This window comes from Cryptomeria japonica, chromosome 9 (genome assembly GCF_030272615.1).
Source record: "Cryptomeria japonica chromosome 9, Sugi_1.0, whole genome shotgun sequence".
NCBI lineage: Eukaryota > Viridiplantae > Streptophyta > Pinopsida > Cupressales > Cupressaceae > Cryptomeria > Cryptomeria japonica.
This window is the reverse complement of record NC_081413.1, coordinates 722,503,289-722,524,036: the sequence shown is the minus strand read 5'-3', so window position 1 is coordinate 722,524,036 and position 20,748 is coordinate 722,503,289. Positions and strand designations below refer to the sequence as shown.

At 34.2% G+C, this 20,748-nt stretch overlaps 1 protein-coding gene across 1 annotated transcript; it reads left to right on the top strand.

The window, feature by feature from the left end:
* The first annotated feature begins 7,765 nt into the window (after positions 1-7,765).
* On the top strand, positions 7,766-9,201 carry LOC131067402 (uncharacterized). The gene has a single exon (XM_058002385.2). It carries the CDS (start codon positions 8,240-8,242, stop codon positions 8,801-8,803), a length of 564 nt encoding a protein of 187 aa, XP_057858368.1. The 5' UTR covers positions 7,766-8,239; the 3' UTR covers positions 8,804-9,201.
* The last annotated feature ends 11,547 nt before the right edge of the window (positions 9,202-20,748 follow it).

The following is a 20,748-nucleotide window of genomic DNA, read 5'->3' as shown; positions in this document are numbered from 1 at the left end:
TAGTTGTGTGATTTCCAACAACAATTTTGCCAGCATCAATGAGATCTCGAATCTCATATTTGAGCTTCATGTAGTTGTTTGTTGTATGACCATTGTTTCAATGGTATTCATAGTATTTGTTTTCTTTCCACCATTTGGGTTTAACTTCTGGATCATATGGTCTAGAATTGTCTGACAATGTTATCAGATCATTTGTCAATAAAGTTTTAAAAGCGGATTCATATGATTCATCTAGAGGAGTAAAATCGCGTTTAGATTTTGAAAGCCAAGGTTTATCTTTAAACCATTCTTTTGATTTTTTTGGAGGATTTTTTGTTGCAGTTGCAACTGCTTTGAGTGCTTTTGTGCCACTAGCCAGGTTAAAGATTGTGGATTTTGATTTTGCTTTAACAGTGTCTATTACTTCGTCATTAACAACGTTTTTGTTGTTATCTTTGCCGTATGTCCAGTATTTTTTTTTTCTTTAGAACTAGAACCTTGTTGTTGTTTCTTTCCAAAGTGAGATATCGCCTTTCTTTATAAGCACATCTTTCATTCTGAGGGCACTATCTACATTTTGTTGAATGAAGGGTACACTTGCATTTGGATATTGTATTTTAATTCAGGGATCAAGTTATTGACGAAGATATCCATTTTTTCAGAATCTTGAATAGGTCGTGAATATCTAGAGAACATCTTTCTCCAACGTTGAAGAAAAGTGAGAACGGGCTCTCCAGTTTTCTGTTTGGTATTGCAAAACTCAATCATAGTGACTCGATGACAAATTTTATAGGAGTATTGTTGTAGAAACAATTCGATTAATTCCTCAAAAGTTTTGATTCCCATAGGTAGGCTTGAAAACCATTCCATAGCTTGTCCTCCTAAACTTCTCAGGAAGAGGAGCATGAGGTATGTTTGTTCATGCATGACTTCCATACATAAAGCACAAAATTCTCTGACATGGTCCTGAGGATCTGCATTCCCATCATATTTGTCAAACTTAGGAATCTCCACTCTTGAAGGGAATGGAGGCATGTAAAGGTTTTTGTCAAATGGAAATGGGCATATCGTGTCTAGAGAATATTGCTTTGATGATTTATCCTTGTTTCTTAGTTCTATGATTTCAATTCTTAACACTTGCAATTGTTTGTTTACCAACACTAAAGGTGTCTCTTCCTCTTTAGTGATAATGGTTTCAATGTTATAATCAACAAGAAGTTTAGCACCTTGCTTTGCTAGCTCTAGAAAACGTTCTTCCTTTTCTCTGGACATGATAATCTTCATCATCTTTCAAAAATGTTTATCGTTTAGACATTTATTTATAACAACTTTTGCAGGTTCAGAGGCTTCATAATCGCTTGATGAGGAATCACTGTCAATAGCATGGGTGTTGAGGTTGTCATAAGTATCGTGTTTAGCGCTTGTCTTTCTTGCCTTTCTTCAAACATGGTGGGAGATAATGGTTGATCGAAAATTGGTAATTTTGATGATGAAGGTTTATTGGAGAAGGGATCTTCTACAAAGAAGAGATTGTCTTGTGATGAAAAGGATAGCCCTTTACCTATGTCAATTTTCTGGCGAGAACTTCTGGTTTGGACAGACATTTACAACTGACAAGACCGAAAGCTAGGAGTGTTGTAGAAGTCAAGATCAAACTGGAGCTAGTTGTTCGTTTAACGTAGTGATTTGAGAGAAGTAACTTAAGATCTGGTCTGGTTTCTGGAATGATCTATCCTGTATAAGACGTTATCTAAGTTAACTTAGGTTTGATAAGTAGTTGATTGAACTAGCTGAGAGATGATTGACAAAATCGTGCAACACAATGACAGGGGTACACTATCAAAATTATGTTTATGCTCAGGATTATGATGATCTATTTTATGCTCATTGTAGACTGATTTGGGCAATTTTTGACTGACAAGATCAGGAATTCATATGATAGATTTTTCAGACCCAGATGACAGTTTAGCTGTTTCCAGATGATAAAGACAGTTTTTTCATACAAGTTGCTGCCTGATTTCGTACGACAGTTGGGCAAACTTCGGACGATAATCTATTGAATGTGATGTATATTCGTACGACAGGTTTTACAGAGCCAGATGACAATTGTGCAATTTCATACAACAGAGGATGATAGACAAAGTTTTCAATGACTAACAAAGACTAGTTTTGGATGTGGACTGAGTTTTTGATGATCGACAGAGACCAGTTGTGGACACAGACAAATTTTTTATCACTGAGTTTTTGATGTTTTTGATTTTTTTTTGTCTAGTTTCAGTATTTCCATTTCGGTTTTAGGGATGAAAACACAATAAACATGCAAGATGTACAATAATTTCAATCACAACACACTAACCCTACAAAAGTTGGCTTAGAGAAGAAAACCTTTGCTTGTTGACTTTGGTACACACCCAATAGCTAATTAGAATATGGTCGTTGATTCTCATGCAATGGATTTTCAATGCTGTATTAGCTGACTCCAAATGCTAATGGGGGCACAATATGACAATTGTCTTGGGAGAGTTACAATCTCTCTTGCACAAAGATTATCCCCCTTTTAGAGGTGAATCAGGTAGCCTTTATATTATAGTTCTTAGTCAGGAATTCAGTTTGAAATTACCCCTTGAAGTCACGCAAGCATGATTGAGGCCAATAGCCCGACAAGGTACTGAAACAAGTTGTAGTCACATAAACGTGATTGAGACCGCGAGGCCCTACAAAATGTTCGATATGAGAGATCTCAAAGAGAAAACTCAAATAATCCCGTCCTCTGAGACTTTAATCACCAGATGCCTATTTATTATAGTGAGTTGGAATGCTCAGGTCTAGTTGTACTCACTTGGGTCATTCTCACAAGGTGATTACTTTTTCCCACTACGACAGGCTTTCTTAAGGTACACTAATCTCAAAACTTAGAAAAAAGCTTTGAGGGTCTAGATTTCTGATTCTCTGTAAAAGACAAGAGCATACTCTCCTACCTCTCAGATTTTTCTTCAAGCACAAAAGACAAATTTGTTCATTAACCAGATAGCAATTTAAGTGCCTAAAAAAAAAATTGAACTTTAAAGAATACACGATGTTTGGCCGATTCTTTTTAGGCAACCTGCAAGAACAACACATTATTAGTCATTTTTCTTTTGATTCTTTGACAGGTATATGTTCGATTGATAGATTCTTTGACAGGCGTTCTGCAGAAAATCAGTTAGGCTGTAAAAATCTCAGGAAGATAGAAGACAGACCAGGGTTAGCGCAAGTGTTAGTAAAATCCAAATTTAATTCACAAAAAAAAAAACTCTGGAAAGTACACAGTTTTTGAAACGAGAAAACAAAAATTTGTATGACAGTTTATACCTTCCCATACGAGTATTCTCACAGGCCCGAACGACAAAACACAGAACCAAATATGCAAGGCAGAAATTCGTACAAGTCTTCTCACTAAACCACACGATAAAAGACATGAGTTGATAGAAGTTCGTATGACGAAGGATGTATACTCGTATGAATTTTCGTAGAGGTTGTACGGACGAGACTTGAAAGATAACGAAGTGATTTTGAGGCTGAAGGATTGAATTTCGAGCCCCATGGTGGGCGCCAAAAATGTGTGTGTGAAAAGTGGACCTGTATCTGTATCTAAAATACACAACACTTCAATAAATCATTAGATGCATGGTTAGTAAATCAATAATTAATGAACAATAAACCATCACAAAGCGACCTATTGCCTTCTAGTAGATGTGAGTTTAGTCTTGCTCTCAGATTTTATAGGCAACACCAGTGACTAGACGACACCTAAACGAAGGATTTAATCTTTATGAGCATGAATTTGAGCAAAGTGGATGCAAGATTAGGCTAGATGAATGGAAGATTTAAGCGAGATATGCATGATTAATCTAACATAATTTAAGCAATATTAAGCTAGATGATTTAATAAGGATGCAATAACTAATATGTAATATCTCAATGCACAATTCTCAATGAACCTAGAGCAAAAATAACATAATAACAATATATTCTCCAGGATCCTTGAATGAGAGATGAGAGCTTGAATTTATAGAAAATTCAGAAAGAACCAATGACTGAGATCGAATGATGATGAGCAGTCAAGATTTTCCAAGAGGAAGCACAATCCAGGTGAATTGATGTGATTGGTTGCTTTTATCAGTTTTAAAGGAAATTGAACTAAAATTAAGATAAAATCAAAAAAAACTGATTTATTCTCCATTTCATTCAATTTTGATATTTAATTATTTTTAATTGCTTTCCTGAGATTTGTCTTGCAGTTTTTAATTTGATTTTCAAGATTATCTCCCTTTGATTTCTTTTTTTTTCAATTTTTAATTATTTTTTCCCAATTAATTCCTTTTTTGATGATTTAATGGAAAATTGATTTATTTAATTAAATATACTAAGATATTTAATAAAATAAACAGGATAATTGTTTAAAAATGATTTACTTGGAATGATCATAAATAAAGATTAATGTTGAGTGATTAACTTGCCATGTGACATTGATGATTTAAGAAATTAATTGTGTGCTCAAGATTAATTTTAATTGCCTTTGGTTAGGACCTTGGTGATGTTGTCGAGACTAGGGGGCCTATGGTTTAGATGACCATTTTTAGAGTATTACAAAAATGACCCAGTTGGCCGCAGTATAAAATAATTTATTCTCAGCAAAACACGAACGAGTTTTTAAAAACTAAAACTCGTATGCATTTCTTCTCATATAGACCTCGTACACGTTTTAGGTTCGATTAGGCTCGGTAAAACGAACCAAAACGCGAAATGCGAACAGGTTATTTAAATTTTTAATTAACCCATTCATGTTATTAGTTTTTAAAGTTTTTTTTGGGGTGTGCCACTTTTTTGCACACCATCTTAGTGCACTTACCATGGATTGTGGAAATCTAATAGCATTATTATAGCTTGTTAAGGTATTATAGTATTTATTCTTGTTTTATGTTTCAAAATTTTATCCCATGTGAATCCTAAAATTGTGACTTTTTCCATCCATTTTAAAAATATATATATAATCTTTTTTTTATAAATGATAATCTCAACATTTATTTATGACTTTTTTAAAATTAATATATTTATTAATTCTCTCTAAATCTTAAAAATCAATGTTTGAGTGGTGCGTTGCTTACCAGTTGTACCCGTCTAAATTAAAGGAAGTTTAAAAGAAGCAAATATTCGCTGGCAAGAGATGAGAGAATGTGAAATTCCAAACTATTCCTTCACTATAGCTAACATCCTTTTGACTTTAAAAAAAAAAAGGAAAACATTGATTTTATATCATTTGTCATTCCAATTATTAATAGACCCCACTTGGAATTTTTTTTAATTGGTCAAAGGATTTTGATACATTATTACATATTAATAAATCTAAAAGTTAACTAGCCATTATCTTTTGTATTTCTAAATTACCAATAAATAGGTTTTGACTTTTCTCATTCCAATTTTTCCTTTCTTTCTCTAGCCATTATCTTTTGTATTCTATATATATATATATAAACTTATAATTTAGTTTTAGATCTATTTAATAAAATATATTGATATAATAATAAGTGGTAATTTATGTGTTATGTTTAATTTAATTTAATTTTTATTCATCTGTTTTATTCTTATTCATTCAAATATTTTCATATATTTGATATATTATTAGTTCTATTTGCATTTATTTTCATACTTTTATCATATTATTAGTTTATATTTCCACACATGTCTATTCTTTATCCTAAGACTTGTGATTTCTTGTCTCAAATCAATCTTGTATTGCTCATGTTTAATCCCAAACTACTTAGAAAATACCTTTTAATTCAAAATTGTTAGACTCCGTCCCTTTTCAATAATTGTTGGGAGCCAACTTGATACATATCTAGGTGATTATTTGTTATTTCTTGGCATTTAAATATATTCATTTGTGCAATTAAACATCACCCAAGGATACATTGGCAAATACCATAAAACATTAAGTTATGAAAGAGTATTCATTCTTGGAACACCTCAATTTGGAGCTTAAGATAAATGCATCTACGTTAGAATCAACATAGAGTATTGTAGACTTGTGTTTGTTGTCCTTGATCATTCAGCCAAGGCCTTCAAGTTGTTACACCAAGGAGATTGACTTAAGAGAACACACCCTTGTGATCCAACAACATCCTTGAGATATTTTTGAATATTGCCAAATTATTTCCCAACTATTAGATACTAGAGATTATAGTGGACTAGGTCAAAAGTTTAATATTTGCCATACAAAAACTACACCTCAGAGAGCAATTCCATGCTCCTTAGGATAAAATTAAGCCACTCAAGATTGATTGATAGAATATTTTACATTTGCATTGAGTTCAAGATGTTGACACACCAAGGGCATCAATTTCCTATACTATGACAAATTGATTTTGCCATTCATTGATTTGAGAGTTATGTACACCTATTTTTTGTATTAATTTTCTATACTTTACAAATTGATTCTACAATATTCCATCATTGATTTAAGAGTTAAGTACACCTAACTTTTCCATCACTTCTATATTGTGATGAATTGATTATGCAAATCTTTAGCATCTATATTCTATTATCAATTAGAGAGCTAAGTACACCTATCTTTTACATCAATTTTCTAGACTACCAAATAGATTTTGCAAATCTTTAGCATCCACATTCCATCATCAATTAGAGAGCCAAGTACACCTATCTTTTACATCATATTTTTAGAGTGTAACAAATAGACTTTGCAAATCTTTAGCATCCATATTCCATCATCAATTTGAGAGCTAAGTACACCTATCTTGTGCATCAATTTTCTATACTATGATCAAGTGATTATACAAATAGTGTTTTAAAAAATAAGTACACGCATTTTACATTTAATTTCAAAAATAATATTTTAAATTGTTAATTCCCAATTCATCTAATTTACTTGCATGATTTTACATAAGATAAGTTAATTTTTAAAAAAGTACATATTCCCTTTAACTTTTCTTTTTTTCATATTGCTTTTGATCAAGCAAAACATTTTTTACTAGAGTTATGAATAAGACAAAACAAACCCTTTACAAAGAAGCGAAGAAAACAACTAGCAAGAAATATGAATAGCGACTAGTGCCAAAAGTCAAAATACTTAAACAACTATCACACCCCATTTAGGGAGAGAATAAAACAACTTGCGAGACACTACAAAAAACCCATGGCCACTTTCTTAGGTGGTTTGAATCTAAAATACATTTTCAACTAGTATCGGAATGCTTATCAAAATTGGGCTCCAAGAATTTGGTCAAATGGTCACCAGTAATCATAAGAGATAATTATTCCTTGTCGAAAGATGAATGGTCCACAGGAGAATCATTAACCACAATTGAATCCAAAAAATTTCTTTTCACTATCCAAGATATGTTGCTCTCTTTTTTAAAAAAAGAAATTTATTTAGAGTCACATCTCACCCTAAAAAATAGATGAATTAGTTTTCCACACTCCATGAATATTTATGATATATTTTTGGATTAAATTGTGTATGTTCTTTTATGAACATTTCAGAGCACACCTAATGATCCAATGAAAAGAGATAAAATAATAATAGATCACTGAGTATGATCCAAAATGCCTATTAAAAAAACACATTAATCTAAAAGACTGATTAAAAAATAGATTAAATTAAAATTATAACATGAATTTCATTTAAAAAGAGCTCATATATCCACCCCAACTGGAAAACCCAAAAAAACAAAAGAGGAAGAATAAGCACCGAAAGCAACTACACATAATATAACCACCGCCGATAAGAACAAGACATGCATATTATTCGTTCCCTAAACTACGGATTCTGAATGCCAATGCCAGAGAAATTATATAGAAAAGGATAAGGAATTCATAAAAAATTAATGGAGGAAGCTTCAGTGCAGTCAACTCCAAGAAATACCTAATCCATGCAGAAATGCGGTAAAATTGAAGAAGCTTCTTCCACATTCTTATTCCTAAATTCGCGTGGGTTCCACCCAAACCCAAATAAATTCGGGCCAGAGATCTCTAAATTCTCTGTTAACCAGAGAATTCACAGCTAACTGAAATGAATTCAGCCCAGAGAATTTAGAAATTATCTGTCAACCAGACAATTCACAGCTAGCCCAAATAAATTCAGCCCAGAGATCTCTAAATTCTCTGTCAACCAGAGAATTTATAGATAACCCAAATAAATTCAGCCCAGAGATCTCTGAATTCTCTGTCAACCAGAGAATTCGGGGAAAGAAATCAGAGCAGAATGGGAAGTTATCTTTCGTGTGGTTCTTCTCACATATTCCCCTCTAACACAGTTAAAGTTGTGGCTTACAATGGTGAGCTCCAAGAATTTCAGAAGCAAATAAAGGCTGCAGAACTCATGTTGGAAAATCCTCAGCATTTTGTATGTCATGCAGATTCTTTACAGGTTGGTCGTCGAATAAATCCCCTGTCTGCAGATGAGGATTTGGAATTGGGCCATCTGTATTTTCTTCTTCCCATGTCAAAGTTGCAGGGTGTGGTTTCAGACTCAGACATGGCCTCAATTGCAGTCAGGGCAAAATCCGCCATGAAAAAGGGTTCCAAGAACTTTGAGAAAAAAATCATCCCATTGTTTGGGGATATGGTGTTCCAAGACAAAGCTCGTGATCATGATGATCTGGGTGGAGATTTGCCAGGTGGTTTAAATATTGTTGTGGTGCCCAAAATGGATGTTGAAGGCCTTTCAGAGCTACAGATAGATTTGGGAAAGTATAGATTGAGCAAGAGCAGGTCTTGGAGGCCAAATTTGGAGACCATTAGGGAAGCTGACAAGCCAAGGGCCTGATCAAACCTCTGCATTTCCTCAACCCAAATTCTGTAATCAAGCTTCTGATCTTGTATACATTTCTGGATAAATCTGGTTTATCCAAAAGGATCCAAAGAACAAGTTTTTCTGTTTCCTCTTTAATGGTGTTTAAATCTATGAATGGGTTTGTCAAATGAGCAGATTCATCTTCTTACCGGTATATTGTTAGGTCTCAGAGAAATAAAAATGGTAGCAATCAGAACATGATATTGGGAATTATTGGAAACCATGTTTCGGATGATTACTTTCTTTTCTTGCGTTCCAAAAGTTCTGGTTATTACTTCTGGATTAGGTTGTGTTTGTTCTGGAATATATTATCAAGATGATAGATAGCTATAGTTCATGTAATATTGAGAATTAATGGAAGCTATTGTAATTTACAAGAGTCTTGAATCTTTCAAATAATATTCAATTGTCTTTCTATGAGATGCTCAATGATTAATTGTTCTCTGGTTTTTATGTTGTTCAATTATTTAGAATTGAGCCTTAAATCTATTGTGTTCAATTGTGTAAAATTTATTTTGAAGATACCTTGAGATTATTTTGAAATTGTAGAAATGGACTTGTTCAATACTCCTGAGAGGATTTTAAAATTGTAGAAATGGACTTGTTCCATACTCTTAAGTATATGCGAAATTTTAAATTTAAAGGTTCATTAAAAAGAGGTAGAGTTCATATTCCAATTACCAAATTCAAATAAAACAAATAAGAAATAGAAACTAGGTCATACCTCTCGTACTACTTGTCATGTACATGCAAGTACTTGGTATGACAAGTGGATCCTCATGGGAACTTAGATTAGTCAAGCATGAGATTAATCATTGATTATCCCATGTGCATATGATTAGAGGATAATTAAATGGTAATGGAGGATTAGGGTTGGATTTGGAAAGTTGACACAATAAAATCTAAAAGCAACCAAGATGTTAGCATAGATTGTGAAAATTTGATAATATTATTCTAGAGATGTTTTAAACTAGAAAAATTAATATATTTGTTAAATTGAAACATTGTGAAAGAATATAAAAAATGATATTTGACTAACTTAAAAAGAAATCTAATAAATTAATACCATAACATATATTAACAAACTAGATGTAACTTGGAGCTATTTGTTGAGGACACCTACATGATGTGTTGTCATCCATATGATTGTTGTAGCTTGGGACATTGGTAAACTTGCCTGCAACCTCACAAATCCCACCCAACTACACACTGCAAAAATAAAGGAACACAACAACAACTCTAGTATGTTAGACAAATGAAATAAACTAGATTAAACTATCGACATAATAAAAATAAAAATGATAAAAACAAATTTAAAAGAGAATGTAAACTCCTATATGATGAGGAGCTCAAATATAACCTACAAATGAGGAGAGAAAATGTTGGAGCTTCTTAGGAGCTTTCTATATATGGTCAATCACTTATGTTGATTTTTGATGAACAAGGGGGTTTTGTTGCTGGCAGACAAATTTTGGACTGGGTTGTCATTGCTTCTGAAGCTATTCATTTCATGGCAGTATCTAAGGAGAGATCTATTTTATCAAATTGGATATGGCTAAAGCTTATGATAGGGTTAAGTGGAGTTTTTTTTTGAGTCAGATTCTCTTGGCCTTTGGATTCAATTTGGAGTGGGTTAGTTGGGTTATGAGTTGTGTGACCTCAACTTCTTTCTCTGTTCTTATTGCATCGGGAGCCTTTTCAGTTATTTGGAGCTTCCAGGGGTCTGAGGCAAGGAGATCCTATATCTTTGTACTTGTTTATTATCATGGCTAAGGGATTGGGCCGATTCATTAAGTCTCGTGTTTCTCAGGGTGCGATCTACGGATGTAATTGGGGATTTGGATTACATAAGCTCTCATATCTCCAATTTGTGGATGATACAACTCTTCTTGGGTTAGGTTGCCTCCATGAAGTCGAATCCTTTAGGCATACACTCGATGTCTATTTAGCTGCATTAGGTCAGCGAGTGAATGAGAACAAGTCCTCTATCTATTTTTTTTAATACCCCTACTAGGGCTAATCAGAGAAGAATTGCCAATATTTTGAAGTTCCAAATTGGATCTCTTCCTTTCATCTATCTGGGTGTTCCTCTCGCTGTTAGTAGGTAGTTTTGACCTTTTTGGAAAGAACTTTTGGATAAACTTTATCGGAAGGTCAACCATTGGACTCATAGGTGGCTTTTTACAGCTACTCGAGTTACTCTCCTTCAATCTGTGATTCAGGATCTTCCTCTTTATAGGGGTTTTGTTCAGGCTGCTCCAAGGTATTTCCTTGAGGAATCTGATGCTTTGTCTCGCCAATTCCTTTGGAGTGGCAACTTGCACTCTTCTAGGTGGAGTTTGGTTAAATGGGAGTCTGTTTGTAGTTTTGTGAAGCCAACCTAATGAAGATCTATTTTGGTGGTGCAAATATATTAGATCAACTTGGATGATCATTTTAGGTGGTGGTGTGTATGCGATATTTTTATGGAAGTAATTGAGCGCAGTTTCACGTGCGCATCTTAAGTTTTCATGATTCGATACATGTAGCAGAGCAGAATAGAGTATTTTTTCCGAGCAGTGACAACAGATCACTCTTCAGCCTAAACAGAATTGATTTTTGGCATTTGTAGATGCTATACTCTCTAGTTCGGACATTGTATCTTCTTATAAATCACATTTGTAGGATAGTGAGTCCTCCGAGGTTACAACCCTATTTTGTAATTGAGCATTGAGTGCAAGTACATTCCACTTTTGTAATATTGTTTTACTATTGGCCATAGTATAATAATATTGTGGGTTCAAATCCCACTGTGGTTTTTCCCTTTTGGGTTTCAATGTAAAAATTCCAGTGCTCTGGTTGCATGTTTAATTGGTTTATGTTTCTGCACTTTGCTTTTAATTATTTGCATTTGGTGGTTAAATAATTAACTTAATAAATTTGTAAATAGCAGAACACTAATTCACCCACCCCCCCCCCCCCTCTCAGTGTTCATTGATTCCAACAATTGGTATCAAAGCCTTGTGCCTCAAAAGAATCCTAAAAACTTGAGGAAGATCCAAAAGATTGAATCAATGGACTCCGATTTGTAGAGACAACTTAGTGTGACACTTGAAGATCTTGATGCAACGATGAAAGAAAAGAGTTTCCTAAAAAGAAATCTGAATGCAATGGGAGACTTCATTGATACATTGAAGGATCAATTGAACACCTCTAGAGAAAAGAGAAAGGAACTGATGGATAAGCTGAAGGAGAAAGAAGAACAAAGTTTGGCAATCAAGTCTTACAAGATAAGACTGTTGGTCAAGGAGAATGCAATTTTGAAGAATGAGATGCAATCTATTGTCATGAAGTTGACTAAGGAGATTGAAGGTTAGAAGAAGAATGAAGAAGATCTAAGTCAATCATTGAAGGAAAAATTCGATGAATGTTGCAGATTGACATATGAGAATGATAAGTTGAAGCTTGAATTGGCACAAACAAAGAATGATGAACAAGAACTTGAAAGGCAGATCATAATTTTGAGAGATGAGAAGACTACTGCTAATGAGTACAAATAAAAGTTCAAAGCTAGTTCATCCTGATTAGATGAGATGTTGGAAAGTCAAAGACATGGGAAAGACATGCAAGGACTTGGATTTGAGAAAGGAGAATCCTCTAGTTCTGATCAAAGCAATCATCAGCAGAAGAGTAAGAAACCTCTAGTAAGACATCCTAATGCCTATAAATTCAATGGTGGATATTTTATTTGCAATAGATTTGGTCATATAGCAAGTGAATGCGGAAATAGGGTAATGAACAATGGTCCTACTTTTACCAGTCAGTGCTTCAAATGCAACAATTTTGGACATAAGTCAAATGTGTGCAGAATGATGAACAATTTCCAGAATAAGAGATGTTTTGCATGTGGAATGTTTGGGCATATCTCTAACCAATGTAGGATGAGACAAAATCAAATGAACTTTAGGCCTATGCAGAGAAATGTTGTATGTCATGCATGCAACAAACTAGGTCATATTGCAAAATATTGCAGAAGCAAGAATGCACCAATGAACAAGACCAAATCAGATGAGAAAGGAAAAGCAAAGGTAGATGAAATCAAAGATCAACATAAGAAGATGTGGGTGAAAAAGGAAGATTCAAATGTGCAAAATGGATCCACACTCGAATTCAGTGATGGAACCTCATCCAATAACTAGGGCAGTTTTGCCTTAGGAGGTAGACTATCATGCAAATCTTTAGAACCCCCTTGCAGAGATCTACAACCAGTCAAGGATGGTTGTAGATGATGGAGATCAGTTACGGAGTTGATAATCGGAAGATTTTATGGCAGTCTGATAATCCGGTGAATGAATTGATGAAAAACAGTGTATTTGAAATTCATTAGGGTTGTGCATTTATTACAACTCAAAATTGGGTTAAAAAGTGGATTTTGGTCATTCATTTTTCACATTGCGAATGAAGAGTAAGAGAAGAAGAGCAATGCGAATGAGTTTGAGCTGTGATAATCAAGCTAGAGGCGATCATTCAAAGATTTCTAGGGTCCGGTTGAGATCAAAAGAGGTATTTATTCATTTCTGAGCAATCTTTTCATACCCTAAATTTGACATGGCATCTGCATCTGGTATTGCAACTCCCTTGGTAGTGGAAATTTCTAAGAAAGGCCTATATTCAAGAGGTATCCATTTAAATCCATTGAAGATGATCTAGAAGGAGCATTTTCTCTAGTCTATTACAATGTGCTTCATAACGAGGATATTTGGGCTTATATCCACTGCAGCATCGAAGAATTGGGAAATGTCGATATGCTATCACTCTACAACAAGCATATGTCAAATAGTTTGGGAAATTTGAAGCCCGAATTCAAGGTAGTTCAGGATAAGGGTTTTGTGCAATTTATTCATTTTCTGGTACTTGATGAAGCGAAATAGGTTTGATATATTCTGAGCAGAGTTCACGATGAATTCATATGGCTAGATCGACCTTATAAGATCACCAAGCAAACCATTGAAGTAGTTACCTGTTTAAAAGAAACTAGTGAAGTCCCTGGATTAAGGAAAATACAGAATACAATGCTGACAAAGATTACTGGATCTCAGTTTGATAGCCAATCGATAACCATCAATGATGTTATCGAGCAAGATGTTAGATTTGCCTTGATGGTGATTGGATACAAGGTCTATCAGTCGAGCAGGCATAATTTTGTATCTGACATGACCGTATTTGCAGCCTATGAAATGCTAAAAGAAGACAAAAGGTATAATCTTTGTACAATACTCCTCAATGAGTTAATGAGCAAATTGAAGAAGATAAAGCAAGATAAGAAACATATATTCAAGTTTGGATCCCTAATTGTCTGTTTAGAACTTTATTTCATGAATGAGATCCCCATAATTGGAAAATTTCAATAGGCTTATGATAAGCTAGTAGCTATGCAAATCAAGGAAGGATTGGTGGAAAAGAAGAGAGAATTCCTAAAGATAGTGGAAAAATATGAGAAAACTATCTATTTCATGGTTGACAAGGATCAGTGTCATATGGAGGCAGTTGAGCCAAGAACTGTCTGGATGATGCCCATGGGGTATGAAAAGAAGAGAGAATTCCTAAAGATAGTGGAAAAATATGAGAAAACTATCTATTTCATGGTTGACAAAGATCAGTGTCATATGGAGGCAGTTGAGCCAAGAACTGTCTGGATGATGCCCATGGGGTATGAAAAGAAGAGAGAATTCCTAAAGATAGTGGAAAAATATGAGAAAACTATCTATTTCATGGTTGACAAGGATCAGTGTCATATGGAGGCAATTGAGCCAAGAACTGTCTGGATGATGCCCATGGGGTATGAGGTGGATGTAGTCTCGCTTGATTCATATTCTCAACACTTGTTGAGTCAACTGGTGGACAAGAAAGAGGGGAGATTTGGAACGTTCAAGGAGAAGGATCTAGACCTACACAAGAAATTCACTAGGCTCGGGAGAAAAAGAAAATTAAGAAAGGAAGTTGAAGAACTTGCTGAACAAATGGGCATAACCTGAGAAGCAATATAGAGGGCCAAAGAGAAAAATATATTGAAGGAGGAAGATATGGCGAAGCCCCAATATAAATTGATATCTTCTCCTCCCAAGCAGTGCAAGGCCAAGCAAAGAAAGTCTGCACCTACCTCCAGTATGTAGAAGCCGGTCCCTCCACCTTGGCCACAATCAACATCAATCGATGGAGTAGAAAAGAGGAAGAAAGAGAAACCTGCAAGGAAGTATGTAGCAACAGAGGAGGAAACTAAATTGGATGAAGAGGTCAGAGAGGTGAAGAAAACTACTACATTTGCTAGAGTGGTCAAAAAACCTCTATCCGGTGAAGCTCCACCTGCAAGAACAGGAGCAAACAAGAAGCCGAAATCTAAGATAGATGAAGCTCTCAAGTCAGGTAAGATTGAAGGTTACTACACTATTGTGCCCCCATTACATAAGATTATAAACACTATACTAAATGAAGGCAATTTGACAAATCTTTCTGTGTATTATGAGCACTCTACTGAAAAAGTTTGGACAATTATTGAAGTAGTTGTACATTATATGAATTCCTTTGGTAAAGCATCGATTGAATTGTCTTCCATGATCCCAAAAGAGTTATATGATATTTTGGATGCTCGGAGACACACAACTAGTCTAGAAGATGAGAGGTTAAAATAACTTACCTTAGTAAGGTTGTGTCCTGACATAACAAGAGATGAAATACCAAGAATTTAGGGACTTGCTAAGGGAAACTTTTAGAGAAATCACAAAGTAAATAAAATAATATTTGGAAGAGTCAATGAATTAGTAAAAGATACAAAGGGTATTTGAAGGAAAATTTTGAAAGAAAATAACTATCAGGTTAATGTGGAGAAGGATGAATCCCAACCAGAAGGGAAATCAAGCAATGATACTTCTTCGGTAGTTCATGTCCAAACATAAGTTTCCCAGGATCAACCATTTGTACAGATTGATTCAGTTGGACAAGAAGCTACAGATGACTCCACTAATAATCAAGTAGTTTACAACTCCGGTGAAGCTATGTAGGATCCTCTGAAGATAGAAATCATTTCTAAGATGATAGTTGAGGAGATAGGTGATGTAGGAAAGGGTGAAGGCGATGGTGAGAAAGGAGAAACATATGTAAATATAGAAGAAGTTGTGAAGGAGAAGGGTGAAGAGCAAACCGATAAGAATCTGGTGACCATGGCAAAAGCCATTGTTCTTGACAAAGGAAAGAAGATTGTAGATGACGAGGATGACTTTTCTCATAGTCTAGTAGATTTGAGTGCCTTGTCCCCTCTTCAAGCACTGAAATTAGCCACCCTCGTGCAAATCACAGAAAGTGAGGACTTACTTAAGTCTCAATTTGAAGATAAGGTTATATCTCCGACTACCATAGTTTTGGAGAAAAAAAAATTCCTTACCTCAAGTAGAATTCTAGCAACACACCCTCTGGAAAGCTTAAGGGTATGTTAGACAAAATTGAATCAGATTTTGTATCATAAGATAAAGAAGTGGATATAAAAGTTTTGAACAAATTTATCGAGATGAGACTTCAAACCTTTTTAAAAACAATTGAGGTTGATAGGGTAGTTTTGAAATCTATAGTAAAGAGTGTTGAGGATTCTTTGGATGAAGGTGGTAAAATCTTTAAGTCATATCTCATTTTACCCAAATTTATCGTAGACATTGACAAAAAGATAAAGGAATACGAAGAGAAGTTAGTTGCAATTTCACATTCTTTTTCCCCTCTTTCAATTTTTGCTACTAGTTTAGAAGCCCAAATCATGAATCTAACAGAAAAGTTCAAGAGCTTGAGTGCTTAAAAGGAGTGGTTAATAGTTGAGTAGGAGAACTAACGAGTTTAATCACTCCCTGGTTGGATACTTTGCTTGGTGCTCAGTAGGATGCAATAATTGCTTTAGGAAAAGATGTTCTGGTAGATCTTAAGGGTGTAGAAGTACATGCATATATGTTTAGCACCCTAATTAATGTTTTGGATTGTTTCTTGAGAGGATGGAATGAGTATATGAAGTCCTTGAAGGTAACTTTGGTAGATATTTTCAAGTTTCTGTAGATCACTGTACACATTCTTTTGTATATGATTTTTGACGGATTCCTACCTTTGCCATTGATGTCAAAGGGGAAGAGACAGTTGTGAAAAATGGTGCACATTCTTAGGGGGAGTTAGTTGAGTGTACAAATTTTCAAATTGATTGTAGTTTTGGATTCTTGGGACACATGTCATTTTTCATAGTGTTGTCATCAATGCCAAAGGGCGAGATTGTTGTCAAGAGACACTATTTTGGCAATTCTTTGGTGAAGATTGATGCATGGAGATTACTTAGGGGTTGTCATTGATGGCAAGTTAGCCTAGTAATCATATATGGTATATGAAGATTGGCATTATCAGATGTCTTAAGCATAAGTTTAGTTGGTGGAACACATTGTATAGATCCAGTAAGGATTAATCATTTTTTATGACTAATTTATTGTTGCAGTAATCGGATTAGTTGATTGGATGTGTGAGGTAGCTTATCATGCAATTCTAACCTCTGGTGTTGATTCTAGTGCAAGTCTCTTGGTCTGGTATATGGTATTGAAGGAAGAACAGGGTTATCTTCATGTTTGATGGTGTATCATGTGGTCCATATTCCTTGAGGTGATTCTGGTGCATGTTGACGAGTTCGAGGCAATTGGGCCAACTTATGGGAAGCTTGAGATCACATGTTTTAGGTTTGGAATAAGGATTTGTAGAAGGATTGAGCTGACATGAGACTATACGTTTCACATTTTGCAGTTTTGTGAAGCTGACCTAATGAAGATCTATTTTGGTGGTGTAGATATATTAGATCGACTTGGATGATCATTTTAGGTGGTGGTGCATATGTGAGATTTTGTTGGAGATAATTGAGTGCAGTTTTATGTGCATGCCTTTGGTTTTCATTAGTACATGTAGCAGAGCAAAATAGAGTAGTTTTTCATAGAAGTGACAATGGATCACTCTTGAGCCTAACCGAAACTCATTCCTAAAATTTGTACATTCTATACTCTAGTTCAGATATTGTATTTTCTTATAAATCACATTTGTAGGATAGTGAGTCCTTCACGGTTGCAACCCTGTTTTGTAATTGATCAGTGAGATCTAGGCAATGTGCTTGAATGCAAGTGCATTCCACTTTTGTAATATTATTTTACTACTAGCCATAGTATAGTAATATTGTGGGTTCAAATCCCATTATAGTTTTCCCTTTTGGGTTTCCACATAAAAATTCTGATGTTATGGTTGCATGTTTAATTGGTTTATGTTTATGCACTTTGTTTTCAGTTATTTGCATCTGATGGTTAAACAATCAACTTAATAAATTTGTAAATAGAAGACCACTAATTTGTCCCCTCTCTCAGTGTTCATTGATTCCAACAGGTCATTCGACCCCTCCTCCTCTTGGTGTATTGAAATTAATATAGATGAGTCTTCTAGGGGGCAATGTTGGGCATGCTGGTATTGGTGGAGTTGGTCATGATAGTTCTTGGCAAGTTCAATTTCTTTTTTCTATCTAGAAAGGTTTCCATATGAATAACTTTATGGAACCCATGGCTATTTTGGTTGCTTTGGAGCATTGTTGTTCTATTCCTTGGTGGCGGATGTGTGTGTGAAAAGTGGACCTGTATCTGTATCTGGAATACGCAACACTTCAATTAAGTCATTAGATGCATGGTTAATAAATCAATAATCAATAAATAATAAGCCATTACAAAGCGACCTATTGCCTTCTATTAGATGCGATTTTAGACTTGCTCTCAGATTTCACATGCAATACCAGTGACTAGAAAACAATCTAAACGAAGGATTTAATCTATATGAGCATAAGATTGAGCTAAATGAATGCAATATTTAAGCTAGATGAATGCAATATTTGCAAGATTTAATCTAACATGATGCAAGCTATGAATGCATATTTAAGCTAAATGGTTTAATTAATATGCAATATCTCAATGCAAATTCTCAATGAACCTAGAGCAAAAACAACATAATATCAATATATTCTACAGGATTTTTGAATGAGAGATGACATCCTGAATTTATAAAAATATCAGAAAGAAACCAATGGCTGAGATCAAATGATGATGAGCGGTCAAGATTTTCCATGAGGAAGCACAATCCAGGTGAATTGATGTGATTGGATGCTTTTCTCTTTTTTAAAGGAAATTGAACTAAAATTAAGATCAAATCAAGAAAAAATTGGTTTATTTTCTATTTCATTCAATTTTAATGTTTAATTGTTTTAATTGCTTTCTTTGAGATTATTTATCAATTTTTAATTTGTTTTTCAAGATTATCTCCAATTGATTTCTTTTCTAAATTTTTAATTCTCTTTTTTTATTTGTTTCCTTTTTTGAAGATTTGTACTGCTCATAATTTTCAATTCCTCTTTCTTGATTTGTTTCCTTTTTTGAAGATTTATGGCAATTTTTATTTATTTTTCAAATTAATTCCTCTTTTTGATGATTTAATAGCAAATTGATTTATTTAATTAAATATACTAGGATATTTAATAAAATAAATAAGATAATTGTTTAAAATGATTTACTTGGAATGATTTAATTAATTAAATAAATATTTAATTAATATTGAGTGATTAATTTTGCCATGTGACATTGATGATTTAAGAAATTAATTGTGTGTTCAAGATTTATTTAATTGCCTTTGGTTAGGACCTTGGTGATGGAATCGAGATTAGGGGCTCATAGTTTATGTTCAACCCAACAATAAGAATAATAACTCTAGTTGAAGTCTCAACCCGAAGTTTGGACATTCATTTGGTAAAGTCGGTATTTCCATAGCTAGTGTTCATTTGATTGTCAACCCAGGGACATAATACTTGAAATGGGTTTGCACTATATATGCACTAAGTTCTTGCGACAACTATTCTGTATTACAACAACAACTAACATTATGCGGAATAGGTAAGCAAGAATTGAAACCATAGAAAGGCTACAAGAAAACTTTTGCATAAATTCATAACAGCAATACTGGATAAATTCAATGTTGATAAACAAAAAATACTTTGTTTTGGTTTGGCTGGAGGAACAGTCAGTGGATCTGTTTCCACTGGTTGTAGGAACAGTCAATACAATAACGTCTACTGCAGCTAAGGAAAGAAAACTAATCTTAACAATTGCACAGGAACACTAACCAAGTGGGCCTCCTTGGATGAGTGATACCAGGCTTCCCAAAAACAACTCTAAAAGCTCAAAATAACATATTTTTATTCATCATTCTTTGGAAGTCATTACATGATGCAATATGAAAAGAAACTCAAAAATACTTATAAAAAAATCCTCTGCTTTGTTTTCCCTTCTCTTTCTATCTAACCTCTGAGAAGATAAAGAGCTTATTATTAAAAAGAAATCATCTACAGCAAACAACACAAATCACGCCGAAAAGAAGAGGCGAATAATTGACAGAAAAAGGAGATAGTTGGAGTTATGTTGTAGGAAATGCAGATCTAAACCGAACCACAGTCATAACATACTTTGGTAGTATTTACAACTTCGATGTCCACCTAAGTTATACATCGGTAGTATCGCTTGATTTCTCCTCTTATGGCGTTCCTTACGCTTCTCAACTTTTATGTTGTTCATTCTTTAGTCATCTTCTTGAGTATCCTTTACTTCAATTGGCGTGATAGGAAAACATCCACCGCAACATCATTTATTCTCTTCACTACAAAAGAAATAACATACATACGCATTTTATTTAATCAGGACATCTATTAATTTCACATATGCTATTTCCCTAAACAATCTACATGGCAATAAGAATAAATCACATGGTTGCAGGAATAAACTGGCAAAGATAAAACATAATTTAATAGGTTCAGGCTAACATATGGAATACATATAGTAAACTTTCAATACATC